The sequence below is a fragment of the Styela clava genome, chromosome 10, assembly GCF_964204865.1.
Source record: "Styela clava chromosome 10, kaStyClav1.hap1.2, whole genome shotgun sequence".
NCBI lineage: Eukaryota > Metazoa > Chordata > Ascidiacea > Stolidobranchia > Styelidae > Styela > Styela clava.
The window spans coordinates 10,522,988-10,547,290 of NC_135259.1; the positions used below are offsets into that span (position 1 = coordinate 10,522,988).

Here is a 24,303-nt window from a genome sequence, read left to right on the forward strand (position 1 = left end):
TCAGTTACGTTCGGTATTAATTGTTTCAATTTTGGTTATATTTCGTTTATTTTGGTTACTTTAATTACTTAATCGTAATTTCGCCGGTGCGATCAAACCACACGACGCCGAAAATCAACGACTCCGGCATTGTTACGTAATAAAACGATTTGGGCAGAACTAACATCAACATTTATAAGATGTGCATTACTGCTTTTGCGGCTTGAATTTCTAAATTTTAACCGCTTGGGGCCCCTTTTCGCTGTGCCCAAAAATTCCAGCCCGAAATTTCATATTGAGGGGCATATTGAGCATATGGGGTTAATTGAGTACAATGTATAAAAACCTCGCTAACTTTTTTGTATGTTGAGTGAATGGTTTGTACTTTGTAGCAACAATATATCATATCCTATGCTTGCGTATACCTCACTTGCCTACCAATGATAAAATTGTTTTAGATGTTTGTATGTGAAATTTTTTTTGTTCGTGAAAAAAATTGTTTTGGAAACTTTCACGGGACACTTTTCTGATAGTATATTTTAAACTTTTTGTGATGCCTTTTAGTACCCTAGTAAAGACTCTCTTTGCCCCAGTAGATAAATTTTGTGTAACTCATTGACTTTTTGTTTTATTGATGTTTGAAAAAATCGAGGTAAAATGAGTCTGTCGGAAATTTACCGTGGGGTAAATCGGGTATATGCATAAATGGCCTTTCCCACTGCTATAACACAGGAATATGAGGTTTTGTGTGACTTTTTTGAGCCCTAACACTTTTTTGTAGCCTTTATCATGTCCATCTTTCAATATAGGCTTCTATTTTTAATGAATATGAGTGTAAATTCACAATGGGCGATTGTAGGATTTTGAGAAAGCAGTTTTTTTCTTGTAACTAAAAAAAATAGTAAAAAAGAAAGCTGTGGACAACCCAAGCACAGAGTCCTACTCCACCAGTGAGCTTAGTGCATTTACAAAGGCTTCAGTTGACGTAATCACATTCACTGTCATCTCCGAAAACATGTAGTAATAATAAAAAAACAGCTGTCCCAGAAAATAAATTCAGGCGAAAACTATATAACGTCAATTGAAAGTATATACCATTACACTGATAGGATGGACTTAAAACGGATATGATTGGTAGAAAAACAGCAAATAGAAAGATCATATTAATAGTTCAGAAAAGCAGTAACAGAGTCAGAATTAGATTCGGCTTTATCGACGACGAGACAGAATATGAAGCAGAATTCTCACATAGTACTGTAGTACAGTAGTACAGCTGATTATAACAGAGGACTAACTATAAGTAGCATATTCTGACATTAATGAAATCAAGACCTTGACTGGCTGGTTGAAATATGGGGAAAGGGAATTCCTTGGCCAAGTTGTCCTCACCGATGTATATAAAATGAACTTTGTATGATACCAGTGTATGAAAGAGCTCAAAGATTTTGTGTTAGATTTAACCCAAAATAGGAACATAAAAAGTATCTCTATCAAGGAAGTTGTTGGCCAAGTCAAACCACCCATTTCTAGTCCATAATGAACTTGTATTTAAACTAAAAGCCTATTTGTGGTAAAAAGTTTATGGAAACCATAATTGTGATCTATAATACCAAGTTTAAAGTGATGTCAGATAATTATGTTCCAAGGTTTTTGTAATTACCATTTTTTAAAATAAACTATATGTACCCAAGTTTCTCATGAAGGGGTTTGATTTGGTTCTAGGGATTTCTTAGATTTGATTTAACTGGTAGATGTCAGTTTACTCAATTATCCTCGAAAAATGAGGTAAATTGTATACTGACTTCCAAAAAAAATTGCATTTTTAGGTGACTTGAATACATTAAATAAGACTCAAACTGTTATGCAAGGAAGTACAGAGTCAAAATGTTACAGTGAAACCATAATTTCATGGAGAATTGATTTCCCTCAGATTTTACACCCGTTCAAATGTCAAAAACTACTCAAATAACCCCACCCCCTTATCTATTTAAAAAGAAGAAAAAAGTCAGCGATAGAGAAGCCCGACCCGAACATAATGATTGACATTTCAGGCCAGAATGTGGCTAATACTGTAATAGATGTTAGTACACAATTGTTATCCTTATTCTGTTATTGCTGTCCATTTAGCAGTGTTATTTATTACTGTATTAATTATTTTCAATGCTACCACATTGTTTCAATATCTGTAGTGTAATTTGTTAAATGAAATAATGTTTAGTGATAGAAGTTCATTGCTGTATGACATTTCATGGTGACAGCATAATGGCAAAGAAGCGTACTACTAAACAAAGAGCAGCTGCTAATGCAGCGAAAAACTCAAAGAATGCAACTGCTGGAAATAGGAAAATTGAACAGCAGAGCGATGAAGTGAACTTGACTGAGAATTTGAATATACAAAGGGTGCGTGATGTTAAGAAAAATGTCCAAACTGCAAATATGGTGTATGCGCCTCCAAAGGGTCTTGTTAATTTAGGAAATACTTGTTTCTTCAACTCAGTAATGCAAAATTTATGCAGAACACCCGGGCTGCTGCACCTATTAACGCATGCAAGCCAGGAAAGTAATTTTGTTGTTGATGGAGAGAATATTCCTTCAATTCAATGTCGATTACCACCACTTTGCAAATTAACAGAGGCATTAAGTAATTTCCTAATCACCATGGAAGCAAGTGTGCAAGTTCCTATAAATAGCGCTGGTAGGCAAAGAAGTCGAACTGAATCTCCTAAGTCTTTGTTCAATCAAATCTGTACTGTTGCACCGAGATTCCGTGGATATCAGCAACAGGACAGTCAAGAAGTTCTCCAAGCTTTACTTGATGGTGTGAAAACGGAAGAGATAAAACGTCGAAAGCAGGCAATTTTAGCAAATTTGGGACTGCTGAAGAGAACAGCAAAAGACATATCTCAAGACACAAAGGAAATGGTGAAAAATTATGGACGACAAGCATCAAGGATACCAACAATAGTTGACAGTCTTTTCAGTGGCACATTACTCATTAGTGAGCTCAGTCTTATGTGATGAGTGTGGACAGATTACTCAAGTAACTGAGGATTTTCTTGACATTCCTTTGCCAATAGTCGAAAGTGTGCAAGCTCATCATCATAATGTAAATAATAAGAAATCAAACAAGGCGCAACCTATCAAAGATGAATTGAATTCTGGTGAAGATAACAAACATGAAATTACTAAAAAGGTGACTCCTTCAAGTAAACATGCAAAGAAGAAACAGAGACAGCAATCTCGCAAGAATCACCGCCGTAGAAGAACAAAGTCTCAAAATATTGAAGAGGCTTCGGAAAATGATGAAATCAAAGAGATAGTGACTGAAATGCAAAGTATGGGAATCAATGGTCGTGTTGGTACAGATTTTAGTACTAATCAAGCCAGTAACTGGGGTAACAAAAACTCTGACATAGAGCCGGAAGAAATAAATTCAGAATCCAATAATATCGTTTCAGAGCTACAACAGTGTAAAATTGAATCTGCTGAAATAGGTATCATCGTAGACACTGATGAGAAAATTGAGAATGAAAACAAGAAGAATGATGTAGTTTCAGAACTTAATAATAACTATTTAGTCGGTGAAAAAAATTCTCCTGATACTACTGCGGTGGCGGAAAATGGCACTGCCATAAATGAAACGACCAGTAGTTCATGCGATATTTTGGAAAATAAGGAAACTCAAAATGGTGGGGAAAATTTGCCTGATATTACCACAAAGACGATAAAAAACACTGTCGCATTTGAAGAAAGTAGTAGCTCATGTGAGGATATTTTGAAGAATAATGAACAAACTGAAGAGATTCATACTCCTGCATGTACAGACGGAAAAATTGTAGCAGAGGATGATGTTGTACAAATGCAGTTATCAAATGGAAATGCTGTTCAATGTGGTTTAATGAATGGGAACGCCGAAATTAAGCAGTCTGAAGATGAGCAAAACGCCGATTCTACCCCTAGTGATCACACTGAGCCATCTAGTGGCAATGATGAGAAGGAGGAGTCTGGTAACGAAATTGCAAAAGATAATTGCCCTTCACTATTTGAAACACCTAAAAAAAAGCCTGAAGTCAAATTCACAAGCTTTTGTTCGAAGTTGCCAATCACTGTGTCACCAAGATACGAACCTGGAAAACAAGAATGTTCCATACAATCCTGCCTCCACAAATTTACAATGGCTGAAATGCTGACAGGGAACAATAAATTTGGGTGTGAGGAGTGCACAAAGCGGCAGAGAAAGCTCAGCAATGATAAACCAAAAACTATGTATTGCAATGCGAGCAAGCAAATGATGATCAAAACTCCGCCTCTAATTTTGACTCTGCAATTAAAAAGGTTTCAACAATCCGGCCGTAGCTTGAGAAAATTCAGCAAAAGGGTCGAAATTCCTATAGAATTTGATTTGTCCCCATTCTGCGCTAGTGATGACACAAATCACACCGATGATAATGGTCAAATAATGTATAGAATCTATGGCATTGTAGAACACTCTGGCAGCTTATCTCGGGGACATTACACTTCCTATGTTAATGTTCGTCCTGTGAATAAAAAGTTATTGCAAAAACTAGGACTAAAATGTGAACTCAATAATATGAAATGTGGCGATGAATTCCATGATCAATGGTTTCATATCAGCGATACTTCAGTATCGAAATGCACTCTTGATAGAGCTCTTAATTCAAATGCTTACTTGTTATTTTATGAAAGAATATTTTGACAAATTAGATTTCTTGTAAAATTTATTTGTTCCATTGAATTAGGTTCATTTTTCTCAGTAAGCTGTTCATATATAAAACAATATTATGATTTTTAGCCAACTCTCTGTAATAGGAAATGATTACCTAATTTAACCATGCTATGCCTGAAAATAGCAGCTACCTCTCTACGAATAATTTAAAAAGCTTGAGACCTTCTGGCTAGTGTTATATACTGTTACTCTGTCTTATTATTCCTACCAGGTATTATTGTTCAGGCGCATAATATTCAACAACAGACTTTTTGGTAGTGTAGGCGTGATCTCTACCCTTCATAATCATGTTTTCAATGTAGAATTTTGGTTTTACAGAATCATGTCAAACCATTTGCATATTTACTTTTCTCTAGTCAATGATTTATTATAGTGCAATCAACCCTCTGGTTATTATTGTTGTGAATTTGGGTTGGTAAAGAAAGCCTTTTCTAAGGCATTAATCAGTTATTGTCTTCGCTGACAAATGATACCACAGAAAAATACAGTTAAACCCCCCCCCCCCCCCCCCCCCTAATCTTGGGCACTAGTTCTTTGAAACCAGAATGGGATTTTACCATGTGCAGCACTGACCTTATTTATTTCTGGGTCAATATGCTATATCTAGCATTACCGCTTACCAGGCAAAAAAAAGTAGGTGTGGCACGTGGCAATGTAGTAACAGGAAATTGGATTACAGAAAAAGCCTCTTAGTAGAGATGCTGCCCTTCAGAATCCAAAGTTGGGTTGGAGTTGTGGATGTTTCAAAAGAAACGCATGAATTTATGCTTCTTAGCGAGAGTGTCTAACAGTGAATTATCATAGCATAAACTGGTATACAACCAGTCCTTGCCAATAATTACTCTGCCTGATTGAGTATGGCAGTTGCTAAAACAAGATTTTTGGGATTATAGCATTGAGCTTCATAAGATTGACTGTGTATTTCACTGTCAAACATGACAAATTCCCCATTCCAAAAAATTCAGATAGTCATCTTAGTAAATAAGGAAAAAAATTTAATATTTATCCCGGGAGAGCAAGAAGCTGATAAAACAGCTTAATCGTGTGGCAAACCACGGCCTCTGGTTTGGTTACCAGTAACTGTCTGGTATAGGGATGGTTGACCAGTACTTTTTTGTTAGATGCGTATAGTCCGTCTATCCACCAAAGGATTGGAACCAGCGCATGGTAATCAGAGGTCTCATGGCAAGCCTATTCCAATCCTAGCTTGAAGTGGTAAACACCAAGTCAATACTGCCTCATTGCTTTTGACAAAATCTACTGTGCACTATTTTGCTTACAGATTCCTAAACTATATCAACTTGAATCAGTAACTTTAGAATCCTTACCCAATATTGATAAAATCCCTGGTATTGAAAACAAACTACGCTCTTGAATATGTTTAAAATTATTATTAATTTAAAATTATAATAAAAAACTTAAAACAATTGGAGCACTATTCCCAAATGGAATACCTATTTACGTCAACATCTTTTAAATTTATTATACAAATTCAGGCTTATGCCCAGAGAATCTAGAGATAAATCTTTACTATAATAAAACAATTTCAATTCACAGTCCTCTTGTTTTTGGCAACTAATTTGTCATGTTCATCCCAATATGCTTTCGATTGCATTTCTTTTAATCTCGAAACTGCTCTCTGAAATGCAAATTGTTCTTCTTCTCCAGAAAACACATTCAGATCTGTAGTTGTATCATCCTATCCAAATGAAAATAATACAAATGAAAATAATACAATGTTGACACAGTTGAAGAAATCCCAAAGTGATGAGCATTTGTATCAACTCACTTGTGTCAATGCTAAGTCATCCAGGATCATTGTATTCTGGAGCATGACTTGAGTCTTTTGTTCTTCCGTTGCTTGTACAAATAAGTTTATTGGGTCAGGAACTGCACCAGACATTACTAACCCAACCTTGTTAATTCAAAATATTAGAAATGAAATTGATTGAAATCTTTGTACACTCCATGATACATCAGAAGTTTAAATTACGGAATATTGCCATAATATCGCACAAATTGATACACCGGTAAATTATGGGCAGACTCTTCAATTTGTCACCCTTTGATGCAAGAGAAATCTTTGCAGCACGACACAACACTTTCTAAACATAACTTCTATTTTTGAGGTGTTGTAATGGGCAAGAATCCAAGATAAACACTCGAATAATTTTGTACTAAACATTTTGTGATGTTAGGTGAAATGCAAATACAGCTTATCAGTTTAAAGACTATCAATGTATTCTGGATGCTTGCTTTTTAAATCATTAACATCTAAGTTAAGAGTTAATATTGATCCTAAAAATATACCTTTGCGTCATAAAAAGTATCTATCAAAGTGATGAGTCTTCTAGCTTCTTGCTTTCGAAAAATGTTCAGTAGGGGTACATCACGGATTATTACCACATCAAATCGTTTAGCTAACTCAATGTAATCAACTGCGCCAACAGGCTGAAAAGAATGTAAATACTGTCTGTCATATTGCTAATAATGTGTGTTTGTGATCATTTTGCATTGTCGAAATGCATCCTGTAGTGTAGATAGTATTTAATTTATTGACAGCACACTGAATACAAATAAATGCCATCAATCATAGAAAATACTATTTAAATTTTCGAAATTGTAATCCTAGTTGGGACATCATGCAATATCACAAATGCTTGTCCAAGTTCTAGGGCCATTATTCGACTGTCATTTTGCATTTGAAGATAAATATAATTGCACTTCAATCTAACCTTCATACATATGTCTTCAAAACTAAAATCGGCTACTCCGCCATTGAATTTTGGAACAAATAAATCACGGCCTAGCACTCGCAACGTAGTAGGCTTTGTTTCATATTTTGTCTTCTGCAACGAGGCATGATAGTTGAAAATATCGTCCAAGTTTGAGTTAACATCATCGTCCGAAGATCTGAAAGGAGAATACTGGTATTAATAGGTAACATTACATAGTGTTTGAAATTTTTGAAACTGAGCAATAGGCCCAATTTGATTCGTTCAGAAAAGACAAAGTAATATTCCCTAACAATTTCAGTAATATTTCAAATTATTGAAATCACCAAACTTTTATTCTTAAATACAGCGTTTACTCATAAAGAAATGTATGGAGTATTTATTAAATTTCACCACCAAATATATTAGCTTTGAATAGGCAAATGTGTATAACTGAGCCTTTAGTTACCGGATACCTGAAATAGATGATAGCCAGGACTCCATAGTAAACAAGCTTATGTGCAGTTACCGTAGTTCATTAGCATATTTCCAAACAAAACATTCCATATGAAATAATGATTTAATGTTAAAATAATGTATATTCAACAATATTTTACAACTCACAACAAATATACTCTTCCATCACAGGGTGGACCTAAAAGTCTGTAATCAGTATATGAGTCTATGCAATGTGAATAACAGTGATGGGTTAAAATATTTATAAATGGTAAAAAGTTTGATCGTTGTAAACCTCCTTTGTACAAATCTGCAAAAGAAAATGGAAAAAACATTAACCAGTGACAATAAAAAAATATTCATATCCACACACTGTATTTAAATACCATAGAATTCACACAACTACAAAAAATGGAAAATATGCTTGCATAATATTCAAAACGATTACTAAGCTTTGCAATGGAATTTCATGATGAGTAAAAGTGTGGCTATAACCTTTCAAACGAGTAAAGCAATATAAAATTCTGCCAGGAAGTCGAAAAACTGTAATTTTCAACTGATTAACACATACCTTCAGGAGCTCTATTGCTTGTAGCAACCATAACAATACCGTTCTTAAATAACTCTGTGAATAGTCGTTTCAGGATCATTGCATCAGCAATATCAGTTACCTAAATAAGAGACAATAGAAAAAAAAATCAGGTTACCTCTTACTATGCAAATTGAGTATGAAGATAATGGCCATTAAATAGGATAGAATAGGATTTACATATTTATCCGGGGGAGAGGAAAGCCGATGAGCTGGCTTAATCATATGGCGAACCACGGCCTCTCGTCCGGTTACCTGTCCAGGATAGGTATGGGGTTAATTAGCCAGTTATTTGTTTTTTTTCTTCGAAAGCATGGACTTGATAATGGAGGAAGCCGTAACCGACCAGCGGTTACGTGAACCACCCTACGGCGGCAGAAGTCCAGCATTCCTCTCGCACATGATCATCCCCGCATGGGATTCGAACGAGCGATCCCACGAAGGGTAATCAGAGATGCAGCGGTGAGCGTATTCCTAACGCTTAGCGCGATGCGCCACACCGCCGAGCGAGATAAATGAAACTATATTCGGAGGTAAAAACAGAGATTAGTTTCAAGTGTGAAAAACGACTGGACTACTACATATTTATCAAATTTAAGCAAACTGACCTGAAATTCATCAAAGCAAAGAAGCCATGTTTCATCACTAATTTCTCTGGCAACTGGTCCTATAGGATCATATGGTTGAGGTTTAGAACCATGTTGTCGAGGTATTGACTGTTTCAAGCGATGGATTCCTGGTAAGATATAAATCAGATTCAGAAATAATAATTAAACATTTCTGATTTAATATTTCAAGCTGCCTAAGGTTTGTATTTACTCAAAATTATTAGCACATCTTTTTAAATATCAACATCCCATTGTCTATTTCCGTATTCATTCTGAATTAAATATATTATGAGACTTTCACTATGAAAAAGGTTCGTATTAACCAATGAAAAGTTCTGAAAATAGTATGGAAGTATGAGCAAGATCATTGATGAAGATCAAGAACAATGTGGGCACTAAACAACAGTCTTGATGATTCTGTGGATCACAGTCAAGACAGGGAGAAAATGTGCACCTATTGTAACATATCATGGTCTAGTAATTAGTGATGAGTTGAGTTGCTACTCCTCTTAATGCCACCATGCATAGCTTATAGATTTGGATTTCAGCATCAATGGTTCAAGCGATAATCAAAAGGGAGTCTCAAAATCTTCTTTCCTTTCCAGTTTGTCATAGATATCATATCTCAAATAACATAAGACATGGAATGTTTGCTTTGCGAACAGTATGGTCAATGGTTATTTAATAGACAGTCCTTCGAAATAAAGATCACTGCTCTTTCATGAATTAGGCACTAAATAGAATTGGTCATCTTACTTTGAAACCTGTTTTGTATTGCTAGATATAGAATTTGTTCTATTCATGCAGCAGGCAAGGGTGTCAAGTTCTGCTACATATCCTGTCGATCTTGCGACTAAAAATAGCTACTTCACACAATGAATAATTGCATACTGTATAATTTTCCATATATTTAACTTCACAATCTGTAATTAATTCGTGTTGACACTTTGATACATAATTGGCGGATTATTGAAGAATCTACTTGATTTTTGGTAATTGGACACCGGTATGATTAAGTCAACTATCAGCTTAAACAAATATGGTGGATAAAAATCCTACTCGCATGTACATCAAGCATGAATGCATGAAAATGAACACGTCGTTTGTTCTTAATTTTGCAGCAATGATAGAATAAATCCATTATCATAGTTTTCCCAGTTCCAACACTTCCATGAATATAAAGTCCTTTGGGAGGTTTAACAGCTGTTGAAAATATCTAAAAATGTGAAACATACTCAAAAGTGTAGGATAGAAATCACAGTTTGTCTGCATGAAAAGAATCGATTTAGGAGATAAAAATATGTTATTAAACGCTGTCGAATGGACACTTCGCTTTGTTGCTACAGCAAAGTTTTTGACCGCCTCAAACAAATAGAGGTTCAAACCATTCCCAGACCCCTCAAATATAAATCACAAACTGTGCAATTATAAGTGATACTAGTTGTATCTACTCAGTGGTTAAGACCTGTGGCAATATAAGATGATGATTTTAGACTTGCCTGGACAGCGGGTATATGTCGGAGTTTCTAGTGAGATTTTGTCCGTTATTACAAGGTGAACTTTACTTGTTTACAGAATCATGATTCATACCATGCATGTGAATGTTTCTTTAGTTAGGGATAAATATGAAATCCTTTTCCAAAAGTTGAAATCATTGGAATTTCCAATGTGTCAGCAGTCAGTAAAATAGGATTTAGATTTGTGACAATCCCAAAGAACACACTGCATATTATAAAACGAAGCTTTGATTGGGCATCACATCTTACATTTGAAAAAAATCCAGAAGAAGCTGTAGCCGGACTATATTTTTCTACGTCATCATGTAGTTTATGGAGAAGTTCAATCACTTTTCTTTGTTTTTCATCTTGAGCTATTAAATCTTTTTCTAACAATAGATTATATATAGTTTCAGGTTCTGCATTTTGAACATGTGATTGTTCTTCAATGATGTTCTAGGAAAAATATAATTCACAATTTATTTGTATGAATACACAAGCAGATTCAATAGACTACCGCAATTTTCAAATGCTGCAAGTGTATAATTTCACAAATTTGCTGAAGGCGATTAAATGAATTTAAGATACGAGTGATGTGTCTATTTTTAATTATATAAAAGCATGTGAAACCTACCCTAATTTCTTCAAATTGCACTTTATTAAGAGAGGTAGAAGAAGAATAAAATTTAATTTGCAAAATATTGAAGTCTTTCCCTTTTGATCTTGTGGCCAATCCTGAAATAAAAATATGATAAGGTATAATCGTTACAAATAGGAATACGAGAAGAAAACTCAATTTCTTTTCATGGAGAGTTTTCATTTCCAAAATGAATACTTTATTTACCAGTTCGTTAGCCATTTAAGTTCTTATGTTAACGTAAATGTTTTCAGGTATTTTAATAACTAATCAATGTAAAGTCACAAATTAGAATCTATGTTGAATAATTAAACTGGTTTCATCAAGTGCTAATCCATGCGCCTTCACTGTACAATTTCTTTTAGACTTATTTTTCTTTAAGTTGAAACGAAGATGCAGTAAAAAAAAAAAATATTTCAGCTTCGTTATGGACCGCATAATATAGGCAACCTACGCTTAGAAGACAAGTTGAACACCCACTGACCTTTATATAAAATTCTACATCTTGGACACAGATATAAATTTCTATTCACTAGCCTTGTCACAGCATTTGCATATCTGGCAGATACTATACCATTTTGCAGTGAGTTTCTGAAGAAAACCCCTACCAATGCCATACAATGGCTTTCTAAAATCTAAATCGAAAATAAAACTCAACTAATCAACAATGGTGCATGAATCCAAACTTTTCATCAAGAAAATCGGTAACAAAAAACATTCGGACTTAATTGGAATCAAAAACAAAAAGAGTTACCGGTATTGTCATACAAAACACAGTAAATAAGCACAGCAGATACAGTCATACAATATTGACGAACAAAACTGGTCATCTCAAACTCAACTCATATGTTGAAATAATTAAAAACACATCTCTCATTCAAACTGAACTATATCATATAAAGCATTTGACCAAAGTGAACCTATATCTGGAATGAGCCCACCAATTATGTATAAACGTTACTATAGTATATATAACGCAATCAATGCTTTATAAAAACAGGTTATTTTTAAAGTGACAAATTCATCATGATGGTCAATGTGACACCAATCTAAGTGATATTTCGTTTCTGATGGTCAAAGTAACATTACAAGTACACATTGACATACATTTAATAGATTGCTAATTATCTTGCTTGTCATATGGACCTAAAAGACCCTGTAGGTTTCCCTCTCCCAGGATGAATGTAATTTCATATAACTTTTCAAATTTATTGTTCACATGAACCATAAATTTACTTTACTGTCATTATGCAATTAACAACAGAGATTTAAAAAACTATATCTTATCATTTTTTCATCGAAAATGGTAATTAAACCTCGTATTTTTATTCTTTTTGAATTGGTTCACACAAACATAAAAGTAGGAATCATTGTCAAGTGCTAATTTACTATATTAAACTGTTTTAGGCATTCAGCAAGAAAATGAGTATGCAATGAGTATTTTGACATGAAAAATAACATATCACGATTCATCAATCACTTCTTCTAAATCTAATAGAGTCATGCTGTTAATATCTAACATCTCATTTTCCCCATCAATTTCTGTCTCATTTGAATCAATCAACACTTCGATTGAAGTGGATGAAACATTGTCAGTTTCAGTTCTAAATTTTGGTGTTGAATGAAAATTAAATAAATGATTTGAAAGGTGCCTTTTACTTTTGAATACTCCATCACAAAGATGGCAATGATGTCCCAATAAAACTGAACAATTTTCTACATGCAACTCATAAGGTTCTTTCCTTCTGTATTTTTTTCCACATTTTGCGCAGAGAAAGTTACAAGAGTTGCATTCATTTTTCATGTGTGTAATATAAGCACTACGGCTTTCATAAGATTTATTGCAATCATGGCAAGTGTGCAACGGTTTTCTCTCCGCATGCTTTTCTTTCCTATGAAGACTTAAACTGCGAGAAGATGTATAAGTTTTATCACATGAATTGCAAGCAAATTTTGGTGCATGATTCATGTGAGTTGCTAAATGATTCTTTAAAGTGCTTTTTTGAGTGAATTTTGCGCCACATTCAGAACACACATATGGCTTTTCTCCAGTATGAATTCTGCCATGAACAATAAGGTCTTTCTTGTAAAGAAACTTCCTTTCACACACATTGCAGACATGTTTTTTCTCTTCATGATTATGGTAATGTTTCTTCAACTTATTTCTGTTTTCGAAAACTTTCCCACAACCATCAAATGGACAAGCAAAAGGTGGTTCAACCGGAAATATCGAGTCATGTTCAACCACAGGTCTTCCACGATTCTGCATCTTGGGATATTTCGAAAGCAATGTGGTAGCTTCAGATGTAGTATCATTTTTTCCACCCCTTCGCTTTACAGAGAACAGCGATTGCAAATTGTCTACTTTTTCCATAGTTTTTTTCCGTTTATGTTTGACTTTTGTTTTGTTCTTCTCAGTAGTTGAAATTTCATTATGCAAATCAGCTGCTACGCTAGCAACAATAATATCAAATGCGCTAACATCATTTTCATTGTCAATATTATCCGATGCTGCTATCACTTGGGATTCATTGGTCATGTCGTATGAAGCATCTGTCAGCTCAACAACAATTTCTGCATCTTCTAGTATTTCTTCTGAGTTCTCATTATATTCATTATTATCCTCTTTTGAAGGAAGAGATACGCCAAGTGCGTAGCAAGATTTCACAAAATCATTCATTAAAGATTCATCGTTTACATCGGGAGGTTGACCAGTGTAAACATACAATAGTAAAGCATTGAATCCGGATACAGAAAGACCTTGTAAAGCTAACTGAACAATCTTTTTCTGAGATTTGCCAGACTCTTTAACAATTATATCGAATAGAGTTGGACATGCAGCTATTAAAACACACCTATGAGCCCAAAAAACTGTTTCTTCTACTGAAATGCTTATATCACAAAGAGTGGGATCATTCAACATTCCAAATATTTGTGAAAGAAGATCAAAACAATGATCTTTCTGAGATGGAAATATCATGATTTACAGTTATCACTTAATGTAGGAGATCTGAAAATAAAAAAAAGTAAAATAAAATTTATTAGCATGAATATCCATATAAATAATATTAAATACAATAACAAAGAAAAATGTGGCAAGGTCTAATATTTGTTGTTAAATAATAAGAGGCAAACTAGCAACGTAAACATGATTCCGATATCAATTTTCATCGTGCAAAATCAATATACGATATGAAATAAATAGAAGGCATGTAACAAATTACAAAAACTGATATTGGCTTGTTGCAGTTATTATATGATCATAGAGTTTGGTAACTACGGACACAGAGCTTCAGAGATCCTTCCGAGATGAAAAATATCATATCGAGCAACTTATATGATTTTGACGTATGCGCATTTCAGCAAATAATACGATATGGTTTGTGAAATTAGCTATTTTTAACACCAAATCATCTAATGAATCCAGAATCAGGAATAAAATTGTTATGGACTCGATTGCCTCTGCAGAAATGTGTATGTTGAATCCTTAATATAATGTGGAATAACAACCCACATTGCTAATTTCGCCATTAAACTACCGGTAATACCCAGGAGTTAGGGGCATGACTATGAGATCCAAATCATTGTGTGCAAATCTTGGCAATGATTTCTGAAAATATTACAATTGAAACTGAAATGTTGACTAAAGTAGCAACAAAATAGAAAAAATATTTGAAGTTGTGATTGCTACACAAAAAAGTAAAGCAACTTTTTTCAACGTAAAATGACATTTGAGCAACAAAATCAGGTGAAAATTGAGTATTTAAACATGGAAAATCTAGCAACTACCCTGAACGGGTTGGTCATTTGGCTGAAATTGGGAATCTAATCTTTCCCAATTATTTCTGTCTCATTTGAATCAACACACACTTGCACTGAAGCAGCTGAAACATAGTCTGTCTCGGTTTTATATTTTGGTGTTGAATGAAAGGAAAATATGTGATTTGAAAGATGTCTTTTATTTTTGAATACTCCATCACAAAGATGGCACTTATGCTTTAAAAACACTGAGCAATTTTCAATATGGAGCTCATAGGCTTCTTTTTTGCGATATCTTCTGCCACATTCTGCACAATGGAAGTTGCTAGAAATACATTCAGTTTTCATGTGTGCAATATAAGCATTACGGTTTTCATAAGATTTATTACAATCATGACAAATGTGTAAAGGTTTTATGTCTGTATGTTTCTCCCTGATATGAAGACTCAAACTGCGAGAAGATGTATAAGTTTTATCACATGAATCGCAAGCAAATTTTGGTGCATGAGTCATGTGTGTTGGTAAATGACTTTTCAAAGTGCCTATTTGAGTAAATGTTGCACCACATTCGGAACACACATATGGCTTTTCCCCAGTATGGATTCTGCAGTGAACAATAAGGTCTTTCTTATATAAAAATTTTCTTCCACATACATCGCAGGCATGCTTTTTCTCTCCATGAATAAAATAGTGTTTTTTCATCTTAATTCTGGTTTCAAAAACTTTCTCACAACCCTTAAATGGACAAGCAAAAGGTGGTTCAACCGGCAATATTAGGTCATGTTTAACCTCTGGTTCTTCATAATTTTGCATCTTAGGATATTTTGAAAGTAATGAGGTAGAATCAGATGTAATACCAGCATTCCCACTCCTTCGCTTTACAGAAAAGAGGGAAGGCAAATTGGCGACTTTTTTTGTTGGTTTTTTCTGTTTACGTTTAACTTCTGTTTTGTCCTTCACAGGTGTTGAAATTTTATTATGCAAATCTCTGTCATAATCACCAGCGGAGCTTAAGTCAGCTACTACATGAGTGATAATCTCATCAAGTGAGCTTACATCTTGGTCATTGTCAACATTTTCCAATTTTACAGACACCTGAAATTCATTGTGTTTATCGTGTGAAACATTTGTGTCTTCCAAAGTTATTTCTGCATCTTTCTGTAATTTATCCGAATTCTCTAGATAATCTTTATTTTTTTGCTTTGATGAAAGAGATACACCGAGTGCTCTGCAACATTTTACAAAACCCTCCACAATAGATTCATCATTTACATCAGGGGGTTGACCAGTATAAACATACAATAGCAATGCATTGAATCCAGAAGCTGGAAGACCTTGTAGTGTTAACTGAACAATCTTTTTCTGAGAGTTGCCCAACTCTTTAACAATTATGTTAAACAGAGTTGGACATGCAGTTATCAGAACACACCTATGAGCCCAAAATACTGTTTCTTCTACTGAAATGCTTATATCACAAAGACTGGGATCATTCAACATTCCAAATATTTTTGAAAGAAGATCGAAACAATGATCCTTCTGAGATCGAAATATCATGATTTACAGTCATTACTTGATATCAGAGATCTGAAAATAAAATATCAATTTACTAATTAACATGATATCAATTAAATAAGAGTAATAATATGTATCATAATAAATGAAACATGGAGAATATTTCAGGTACAAGCTTGACTGGGGATCTCTTGTAAGCTCTAACTTCTTTAAAGAAAATATAAAATCAATATATTTTTCCTAGAATAGAATATATTGTAAACGGTTCCATTACATTTGAACCCACGTACATTTGAACCCATGACAATTGCACCTGTATGCTATTGCACCTATGGAATTTTTTTTGTTTCACGGATAGTTAAACCCATGCTAACCCTAACCCATGGGTTTTAGCACCCGCATATAGATTGAACCCGTGGATATATGCATGGGTTCAAATGTACGGTCACCATTGTAAACATGTCCAATAAACTTATACTGATCATTTTGGGCAACTATTAACTTATTCATTAAACATAGGCATCTTATCATTTCAAATGATTTTAAATGTGTTTATCAAACTTCACAATTCCACCATCATTTTTAAAAGATTTTTATTATGGTTTACACAAAAAGATAAACATCAAGATCATGAACGATGGCAGTAAAGCAGCTTTCTTCAATGCATAGTGTGTTATGTTCAGGGTGACCCCAAAAAAGAAACCCATACAATAAGTTCCAAATGGCCTGGGTTCCGTTTTATGGTCATGCTGTATATCCACAATATGATTTTGGCGTCAAAATCAAGTACAGCCTATAAATCTTAAAGCGAAAAAGATCTAGTCCCAGCAACTACTTATTCAAACTCTAAAAATGTCACATTGTTAAAATCAAAATCCATTTCTTTCCTGTGTATTTATGCCTCATTTGAATCAATACACACTTGAATTAAAGGAGCTGGAATATTTCCTGTCTCAGTTCTATATTTTGGTGTTGAATGGAGAGTAAATATGTGATTTGTTAGAAGTCTTTTATGTTTGAATACTGCATCACAAAGATGACAATGATGATTCTTCAATGAAACTGAACAATTTTCAATGTGCAACTCATATGGTTCTTTTCTGCGATATTTTTTGCCACATTTTTCACAGCAGAAGTAACATTTATTTTCCGTTCGACTTTCGTTAGGTTTCTTGCGATCGCGACGAATATGTAAAGGTTTTTTGCCGTCATGTTCTTTTTTCATATGGACACTTAAATTGCGAAATAATTTATACGCTTTATCACATAAATTACAAGCAAATTTTGGCGCATCATTTATGTGTGTTTCTAAATGACTTTTCAAAGTGCCTTTGTTGGTAAATTTCATACCACATTCAGCACATTCATATGGTTTTTCTCCTGTATGAATTCTGTGGTGGTTAATAAGATCTTTCTTGTTCAAGAATTTTTTTTCACATACAGTGCAGATATGTTTTTTCTTTCCATGAATATATCGATGTTTTTTCATTTTGGTTATGGTTTCAAACATTTTTCCACAGCCTGCAAATGGACAACGACAATGGACAACGGGTTCACTTGGAGATAATGAATCATTTTCGACTACAGATCTCTTACGATTATGTATCCTAGTATATTTTGAAAGCAATGGTGAGGATTCAGACGTAACACCAGTTTTTCCAATCCTTCGCTTCACAGAAAAAAGTGCTGGCCCAACTGGAGATATTGAATCATTTTTGACTAAAGATCTTCCATGATTCTGTGTCCTCGGATATTTTGATATCAATGTTGAGGCTTCAGATGTAACATCAGTTTTTCCAATTCTACGATTCACAGAATATAGTGACTGCAAATTGAAATCTTCTCTCCCTGGTTCTTTTTGATGCATCACATTTTGTTGAGGTTGGACTTCAGTCTTTTCCTTTTCAGGCATCGCTATTTCATCATGTAAATCTTTGTCAAACTCATCAGCTGTGTTTAAATCATCCACTATACCATCAACAATGATGTCATGTGGGCTTACATCATGGTCATTGTCAATACCTTCTGATTCTGCTGTGATGTCAGATTCATTGTGTTTGCTATATGAAACATCTGTAACTTCCACAACTATTTCAGTGTCTTTCTGTATTTGCTTCAATTTATCATGAAAGTCCTTATTTTTCTTTGTTACAGGAAGAGATACGCCAAGTGCACAGCAAGATTTAACAAAATCAGTCATTAAAGATTCATCATTTACATCAGGTGGTTGACCAGTATAAACATATAATAGCAAAGCATTAAATCCAGACACTGAAAGGCCTTGTAGAGTTAACTGAACAGTCTTTTTCTGAGAGTTTTCAGATTCTTTAACAATTATATCAAATAAAGTTGGACATGCAGCTATCAGAATACATCTATGAGCCCAAAAAACCGTTCCTTCTATTGAGATGCTTACATCACAAAGACTGGAATCGTTCAACATTTTGTAAATTTTTGAAAGAAGATCAAAACAATGATTTTTCTGAGATCGAAATATCATGATTTACAGATGACACTCTATATCAAAGATCTGAAAATAAAACACTAAACCATTATCATGAATATCCACGAAAGAATATTAACTACAGTAGATATGAAGTATATTTCTGAATGTGTGGTTTCTACACGATAAAATATTTCAAGAAATTTAGGTTTGGAATCATATATTTGAATATTGACAACCCCCAGTCAAGAGCCTTCTAGACAATCCCCTAGAGGCAGTGCTGCCATAATAATGTCCTTATTTCTAAGATTTGTCCTTATTTTGAAGGTCTTTGTCCTTTCTAGTGCAGAGTATGATTAGACACGGGTCTCACTGGCATGAATGCATTTTGTTTATTACATTTCGTTCCTTGTTATTCTATTATTATGTTTCCCTGATGTCCTTAGTTTTGGGTTCATATCGATGGCAGCCCTGCCTATAGGTAAATATTTTTAACCGCTTTCTGTGTATGATGAGGGGTTGGATACAGGGGTGCAGCCAGGGGGGGGGGGGTATAAGTATCTTTTCACACCCTTATGCATTTAATAATAGAAATTAATGAATTATATACACCTCATCATTTTTATTGATTAAAAGTGGTGGATAAACCTCATAATTTCATGAAAAGTTCAATTCAACTTTAATTTGGTTTATTTTGGCAATATTGTTCACACCAAGAGAAAATAAATCTTTCACATTAAAATAAGATACCTTTGTTAAATGTACAAATGGTTGTTCACAATGGTATAGGAAACTAAATACAAAAATAAGCATAAATGGAGTATATGTGGACAAAAAAATCATGTCTCATCAACTACTTCTTCAAGTATCACGCTGTCAAAATCATACATTTCATTTTTCCCATTAGTTTCCACCTCATTCGAATCAATCAACACTTCAATTGAAGCAGTTGAAACATTGTCTGTCCTAGTATTATATTTTGGTGTTGTATGGAAGTTAAATTTGTGAGTTGAAAGTTGTTTTTTATTTTTGAATGCCCTGTCACAAAGATGGCACTGATGATCAAATGAAACTGAACATTTTTTTACGTGGAGCTCATAGGATTTTTTCATGTGATATCTTTTGTCGCACTTTGTACAACGAAAGTTGCAAGAATCACACTCCTTTTTCATATGTGAAATATAAGCAGCACGGCTCTCAAATGATTTATTGCAATTATGACAAATGTGTGAACATTTTTTGTCCGTATGTTTTTCTTTCTTATGAAGACTTAAACTGCGAGCAGATGTATAAGTTTTATCACATAAGTTGCATGGAAACTTGGGCGCATCATTCATGTGTGTTGGCAGATGATTTTTCCAAGTGCTTTTTTGGGTAAATTTAGCACCGCATTCAGTACATGCGTATGGTTTTTCTCCTGTATGAATTCTGCAATGAATGGTTAGATCGATCTTTAATAAAAACTTTCTTCCACATACATTGCAAATGTGTTTTTTTTCTCTGTGAATATAGTAATGTCTTTTCAACTTATCAAAAGTTTCAAAAATTTTTCCACAGCTATTAAATGGACAAGCAAAAGGTGGTTCAGCTGGAAGTATTGGGTTATGTTTTACTACAGGTCTTTTACGTTTCTGCTTTATAGGATATTTTGATATCAATAGAGTATACTCAGATGCAACATCATCCTCCCCATCCCTTCGCTTTACTGAAAAAAGTGACTGCAACTTGACATCTTTTTTGGCTGGTTCCTCTTGATGTTTTGCCTTATCTTCACCTCCTATGTTGTCATTTTCAGGCAAGACATTTTCATCATGCAAATCTTTATCAACCTCATCAGCTGTGTTTAAATTCTCAAATATATCATTAACACTCAGATCAACCGGGCTTTCAGCATGGTCATCGTCATCCGATTCTGCTGCAACTTCAGATTCGTTGTTTTTGTCATATGAAACATCTGTAACTTCCATAACTATTTCTGTATCTTTATGCAATTGCTCCATTTTATCATAATAATCTTTGTTTTCCTTATTTGGAGGGATAGATACACCAAGTGCACAGCAAGATTTTACAAAATCATGCATCAAAGATTCATCATTTACATCAGGAGGTTGGCCAGTATAAACATACAATAACAATGCATTGAATCCAGAAACCGAAAAGCCTTGAAGACTCAACTGAACAATCTTTTTCTTAGAGTTTTCAGATTCTTTAACAATTATGTCAAATAGAGTTGGACATGCAGCTATCAAAACACATCTATGAGCCCAAAAAACTGTTCCTTCTATTGAGATGCTTACATCACAAAGACTGGGATCATTCAACATTCCAAAAATTTTTGAAAGAAGATCAAAACAATGATCTTTTTGAGATGGAAATATCATGATGTACAACTATTTTTTCATATCGATGATCTGGAATCAAAATGCAATAATTTAATTTATTAAAATAAATATTCTTGAAGAATATAAATTAATTATGGAGTATGGAGTCAAAAAAAAAGTATACTGGCGAAAGAATGGCTTAAATCTTGTGTGAGGCAGGCAAAAACTTGAATGCTTTGATGTATACATGGACATGAATATTAGGAATTAATGCTGAATAGTTTGTAGGGAGAATAGCAGAATAAGCAGCACAACATTGATTTTCTTACCGGCACGTTTGTAAAAAAAAGGCCACAGCAATTCTTCTTAATATTGAGTTCTTAAGTAAAAAGAATTGCTGAAGCCTGTATGTGATAACCAGCCAGTATCAGAATTAAGATCTCTTATTTTTAAAGTTCAAGTGACATTTTGATGAGATGTGTTTCACTCCTTTAAAGGCAACCACTTACCTATATGTTGCGAGCTACATTTTAGTTACAAATAGCCTATTTATTAATTTCCCAAATCTTGCGTATGAGCACTTGGCACTAACCCTCAGAGGTCCCATAGTTGCATGTTAGCTCTCAGACCTTTCGCACATTCGCCAGGCTAATCAGTTAACATGTATAGATCATGTTTATGTGGTCTATAGAAATGTAAGCTTATTTCCTTTCACATGCAAAAGCTTGATCATATAATATATCGATTACATATTCAACATCATCAATAATTCTAATATGCCATTTGCTTTCCACATAATTCACATTTATACGGATTTACACTGCAATGCATCCCGTAATTGCAACTACCGGTAATAATGCATTTACTGCATATATTGTAACTAAATTCCTTTGTGCAATATCACTTCATTAAATGTACAGGTATTGATTTAAGTCTGATATTTTCAACTCCAGTACAATATAGATGCAATATAGGTATGTATATTATGAAGCTTTATCGTTGTCTACTCCAAAAATTTAACAAACCTTCCTTCTTTGTATTTAAATGGTACCAACAGCAGAGCATGCGCCTATAAAGTTGTCACTCACATTAGGTTCATTTGAACAAACTGGTAGTCCAGTATAAATGTATACTGATGTTCAGAATACGATACTATTTCATCCACTTTTTGAGCAACGCAACATCACATAAAATGTCATCCTTCACCATAGCGTTGAAGATATTTTACAGGAGGATGAACAACATAAATCCAAAACTATTTAATTTGAATCAACAATGAACAATTTAATACTAAGTTACATATCTTAATAGGACATATAATTCTAAAAACAAAAAACAGTTAGTTAAAGGAGTCGATCAAAGCAATGTAATTTCTACAACGGATGTCAAAACAATTAAATGAAATATTGGTTGACTCAAAAATGAATATTTCCAGCTAAAAATTCATAAGGATAGTGAACATTGAACTACCAATCTAAACTATTGTACATGAGTAGTGTGTTTCACATCAAATGTAGTAAAAGCTTCTGAATTGAAATGATTCAGAGTTCAAGAATGCTTCTGGGAATCGTAAAAGAGGATTACCAACAAAAATATATATTTCAACATTCCACACATAAACTTCAGATTCTACAAAATGTCTATACTGTGTACCATCACCTTCGTCTTGGTATATCCTATATAAATGCCTGTGCCACAATACTAATCTTAAACACGCTTTACCAACAGAAATTTTGATAATATGAAGCAACATTATAAATTTAATGTCTATATTATGACCTCTACAAGACTAGTATTTAAAAAAATATAGATTCAATGGTCAGTTTTATACCAAGTTATGGAATACATGCATGACCAGGTTTGAAACAGAAAATTCAAGCATGTAGCATTAGGCTGGTAAATCGGAAACTAGTAAGAAATAAATTTGTCTCATTAATATGTATTACATGAACCATGTCCATGAATTCACAACTGTTTTATACAAATTTAATTCAAAAGCAACTATGTAATATGTAACATTCAAGTTATCCAAAATTTTGTTATTAGTGACAAAAATAGGTATGAATTTGTCTTAATAATCCAGTTGGTCAAGTAAAAACATTCTTATTAGAAACAGAATTGCTCCACCAAGCAAATTTCACACCACGACCACAGTAATATTTCCTATTCCATTTTACATTTGAAACAGCTTAAACAGTGGCAGAAAATGATGAAAATGACCAGGGATCTGGAGAATTGAGTAAAATCTTATTCAAAATGTGATTTCGTTATTCAGATAATTAATATTATCAATTATCATGAAAAAAATGCTGGAATAAATATACTGGCATTTTGAGATTATTAAGATCTTGGATTCAAGCTTTAGCACATCCAACTTATGTTCAACCTTTCAAGCAAGATGTAATAAAATGAATAGATGAAGGTGAGTAACACTGTATTACTTTCAAATTTGGGAGCCCCCTGTAAATTTGAATAATTACATTAATCCTCTCTACAACATTAAAGTATGATACGGAAGTAAATTTCGTCATGTCAAGGTGAAGAAATCACTGTTCAATTTAACAGTCTTATGGACCAAGTAAAAAACAAAATTATAAACAGCTTATTCAATCTAAGCTGAATAGAAAAGTTTCCAATAATTCCATCCCTGTTATAAGTATTGGCTTGAAAAAATATAAAAAAAAGAAGATTTATTTACAAAAAAAAAACATTTTTCTCTAAAAATATCATCAGTGTCTAAATCAGAATCCAATTCCAGTTGACTCGAATGACTGTTCATTAACGACCTGCTCAACAGTTTGGTTGAACCAATGGGAGAAATTTTGCTGGTTTTTACGCTTTGTGGTTTTAGTTAGAAGTTCTTCGTCAAAGTCATGTTCTGCCCACAAATGCTCTTCCCATCTTTTTTTCGATTTAAAGCCTTGCGGACATCGGTTGCACATAAATTTGGCTTGAGTTTTACACTTTGAAACATGGCGAAGAAACGTATTTTGTTTTTTGTACGACATGAGACAAACAGGACATTCGTAGTAAGGAGACTGT

The 24,303-nt window shown here is 33.8% G+C and overlaps 5 protein-coding genes across 7 annotated transcripts; 1 reads left to right on the top strand and 4 right to left on the bottom strand.

The window, feature by feature from the left end:
- The first annotated feature begins 2,147 nt into the window (after positions 1–2,147).
- Positions 2,148–5,119, top strand: LOC120337832 (ubiquitin carboxyl-terminal hydrolase 16-like). Its single transcript, XM_039405726.2, is given in 2 exon segments — positions 2,148–2,973; positions 2,975–5,119. Coding segments are annotated over 2 exon segments (2,478 nt in total). The 5' UTR covers positions 2,148–2,217; the 3' UTR covers positions 4,697–5,119.
- Positions 5,120–6,095: 976 nt separating this feature from the next.
- Positions 6,096–11,847, bottom strand: LOC120337221 (AFG1-like ATPase). 2 transcript variants are annotated; one of them, XM_039404946.2, is made up of 11 exons: positions 11,711–11,847; positions 11,224–11,324; positions 10,860–11,045; positions 10,153–10,309; positions 9,094–9,221; positions 8,468–8,567; positions 8,065–8,206; positions 7,462–7,639; positions 7,037–7,177; positions 6,516–6,641; positions 6,096–6,425 (listed from the first exon to the last, which is right to left on the bottom strand). In XM_039404946.2, the coding sequence occupies exons 1-11, from the start codon at positions 11,841–11,843 to the stop codon at positions 6,273–6,275; spliced, it is 1,545 nt and encodes a 514-aa protein (XP_039260880.2). In that variant the 5' UTR covers positions 11,844–11,847; the 3' UTR covers positions 6,096–6,272. The 2 variants fall into 2 exon arrangements, with proteins under 2 accessions (XP_039260880.2, XP_039260879.2); XM_039404945.2 differs by having other exon boundaries at positions 11,681–11,847.
- A 13-nt stretch (positions 11,848–11,860) lies between these two features.
- On the bottom strand, positions 11,861–14,236 carry LOC120337223 (uncharacterized). The gene has a single exon (XM_039404948.2). It carries the CDS (start codon positions 14,204–14,206, stop codon positions 12,689–12,691), a length of 1,518 nt encoding a protein of 505 aa, XP_039260882.2. The 5' UTR covers positions 14,207–14,236; the 3' UTR covers positions 11,861–12,688.
- LOC120337224 (uncharacterized) lies at positions 14,236–18,997 on the bottom strand. Its single transcript, XM_078117217.1, has 2 exons — positions 17,399–18,997; positions 14,236–16,542 (listed from the first exon to the last, which is right to left on the bottom strand). Exons 1-2 carry the CDS (start codon positions 18,995–18,997, stop codon positions 15,052–15,054), a joined length of 3,090 nt encoding a protein of 1,029 aa, XP_077973343.1. The 3' UTR covers positions 14,236–15,051.
- A 29-nt stretch (positions 18,998–19,026) lies between these two features.
- LOC120337218 (uncharacterized) lies at positions 19,027–22,548 on the bottom strand. Of its 2 annotated transcripts, none has more exons than XM_078116732.1 (2): positions 22,350–22,548; positions 19,027–21,351 (listed from the first exon to the last, which is right to left on the bottom strand). In XM_078116732.1, exon 2 carries the CDS (start codon positions 21,319–21,321, stop codon positions 19,780–19,782), a length of 1,542 nt encoding a protein of 513 aa, XP_077972858.1. In that variant the 5' UTR covers positions 21,322–21,351; positions 22,350–22,548; the 3' UTR covers positions 19,027–19,779. The 2 variants fall into 2 exon arrangements, with proteins under 2 accessions (XP_077972858.1, XP_039260875.2); XM_039404941.2 differs by having other exon boundaries at positions 22,287–22,548.
- Between the last annotated feature and the right edge of the window lie 1,755 nt (positions 22,549–24,303).

Bases quoted from the DNA above. Each gene is read 5' to 3' on its own strand.
- LOC120337221 (XM_039404945.2), bottom strand. From the start codon at position 11,843: ATGGCATTGGTAGGGGTTTTCTTCAGAAACTCACTGCAAAATGGTATA. The intron at 11,325-11,680 runs GTAGGTTGCCTA...TTTTTATTTCAG, and splicing joins GTTCAACTTGTCTTCTAAGC to GATTGGCCACAAGATCAAAA. The intron at 9,222-10,152 runs GTAGGATTTTTA...ATATCTTACCAG, and splicing joins CATGCTTGATGTACATGCGA to GAATCCATCGCTTGAAACAG.
- LOC120337223 (XM_039404948.2), bottom strand. From the start codon at position 14,206: ATGATATTTCCATCTCAGAAAGATCATTGTTTTGATCTTCTTTCACAA.
- LOC120337224 (XM_078117217.1), bottom strand. From the start codon at position 18,997: ATGATATTTCGATCTCAGAAAAATCATTGTTTTGATCTTCTTTCAAAA. The intron at 16,543-17,398 runs GCATAAATACAC...TAATGACTGTAA, and splicing joins TGTGTATTGATTCAAATGAG to ATCATGATATTTCGATCTCA.
- LOC120337218 (XM_078116732.1), bottom strand. From the start codon at position 21,321: ATGATATTTCCATCTCAAAAAGATCATTGTTTTGATCTTCTTTCAAAA.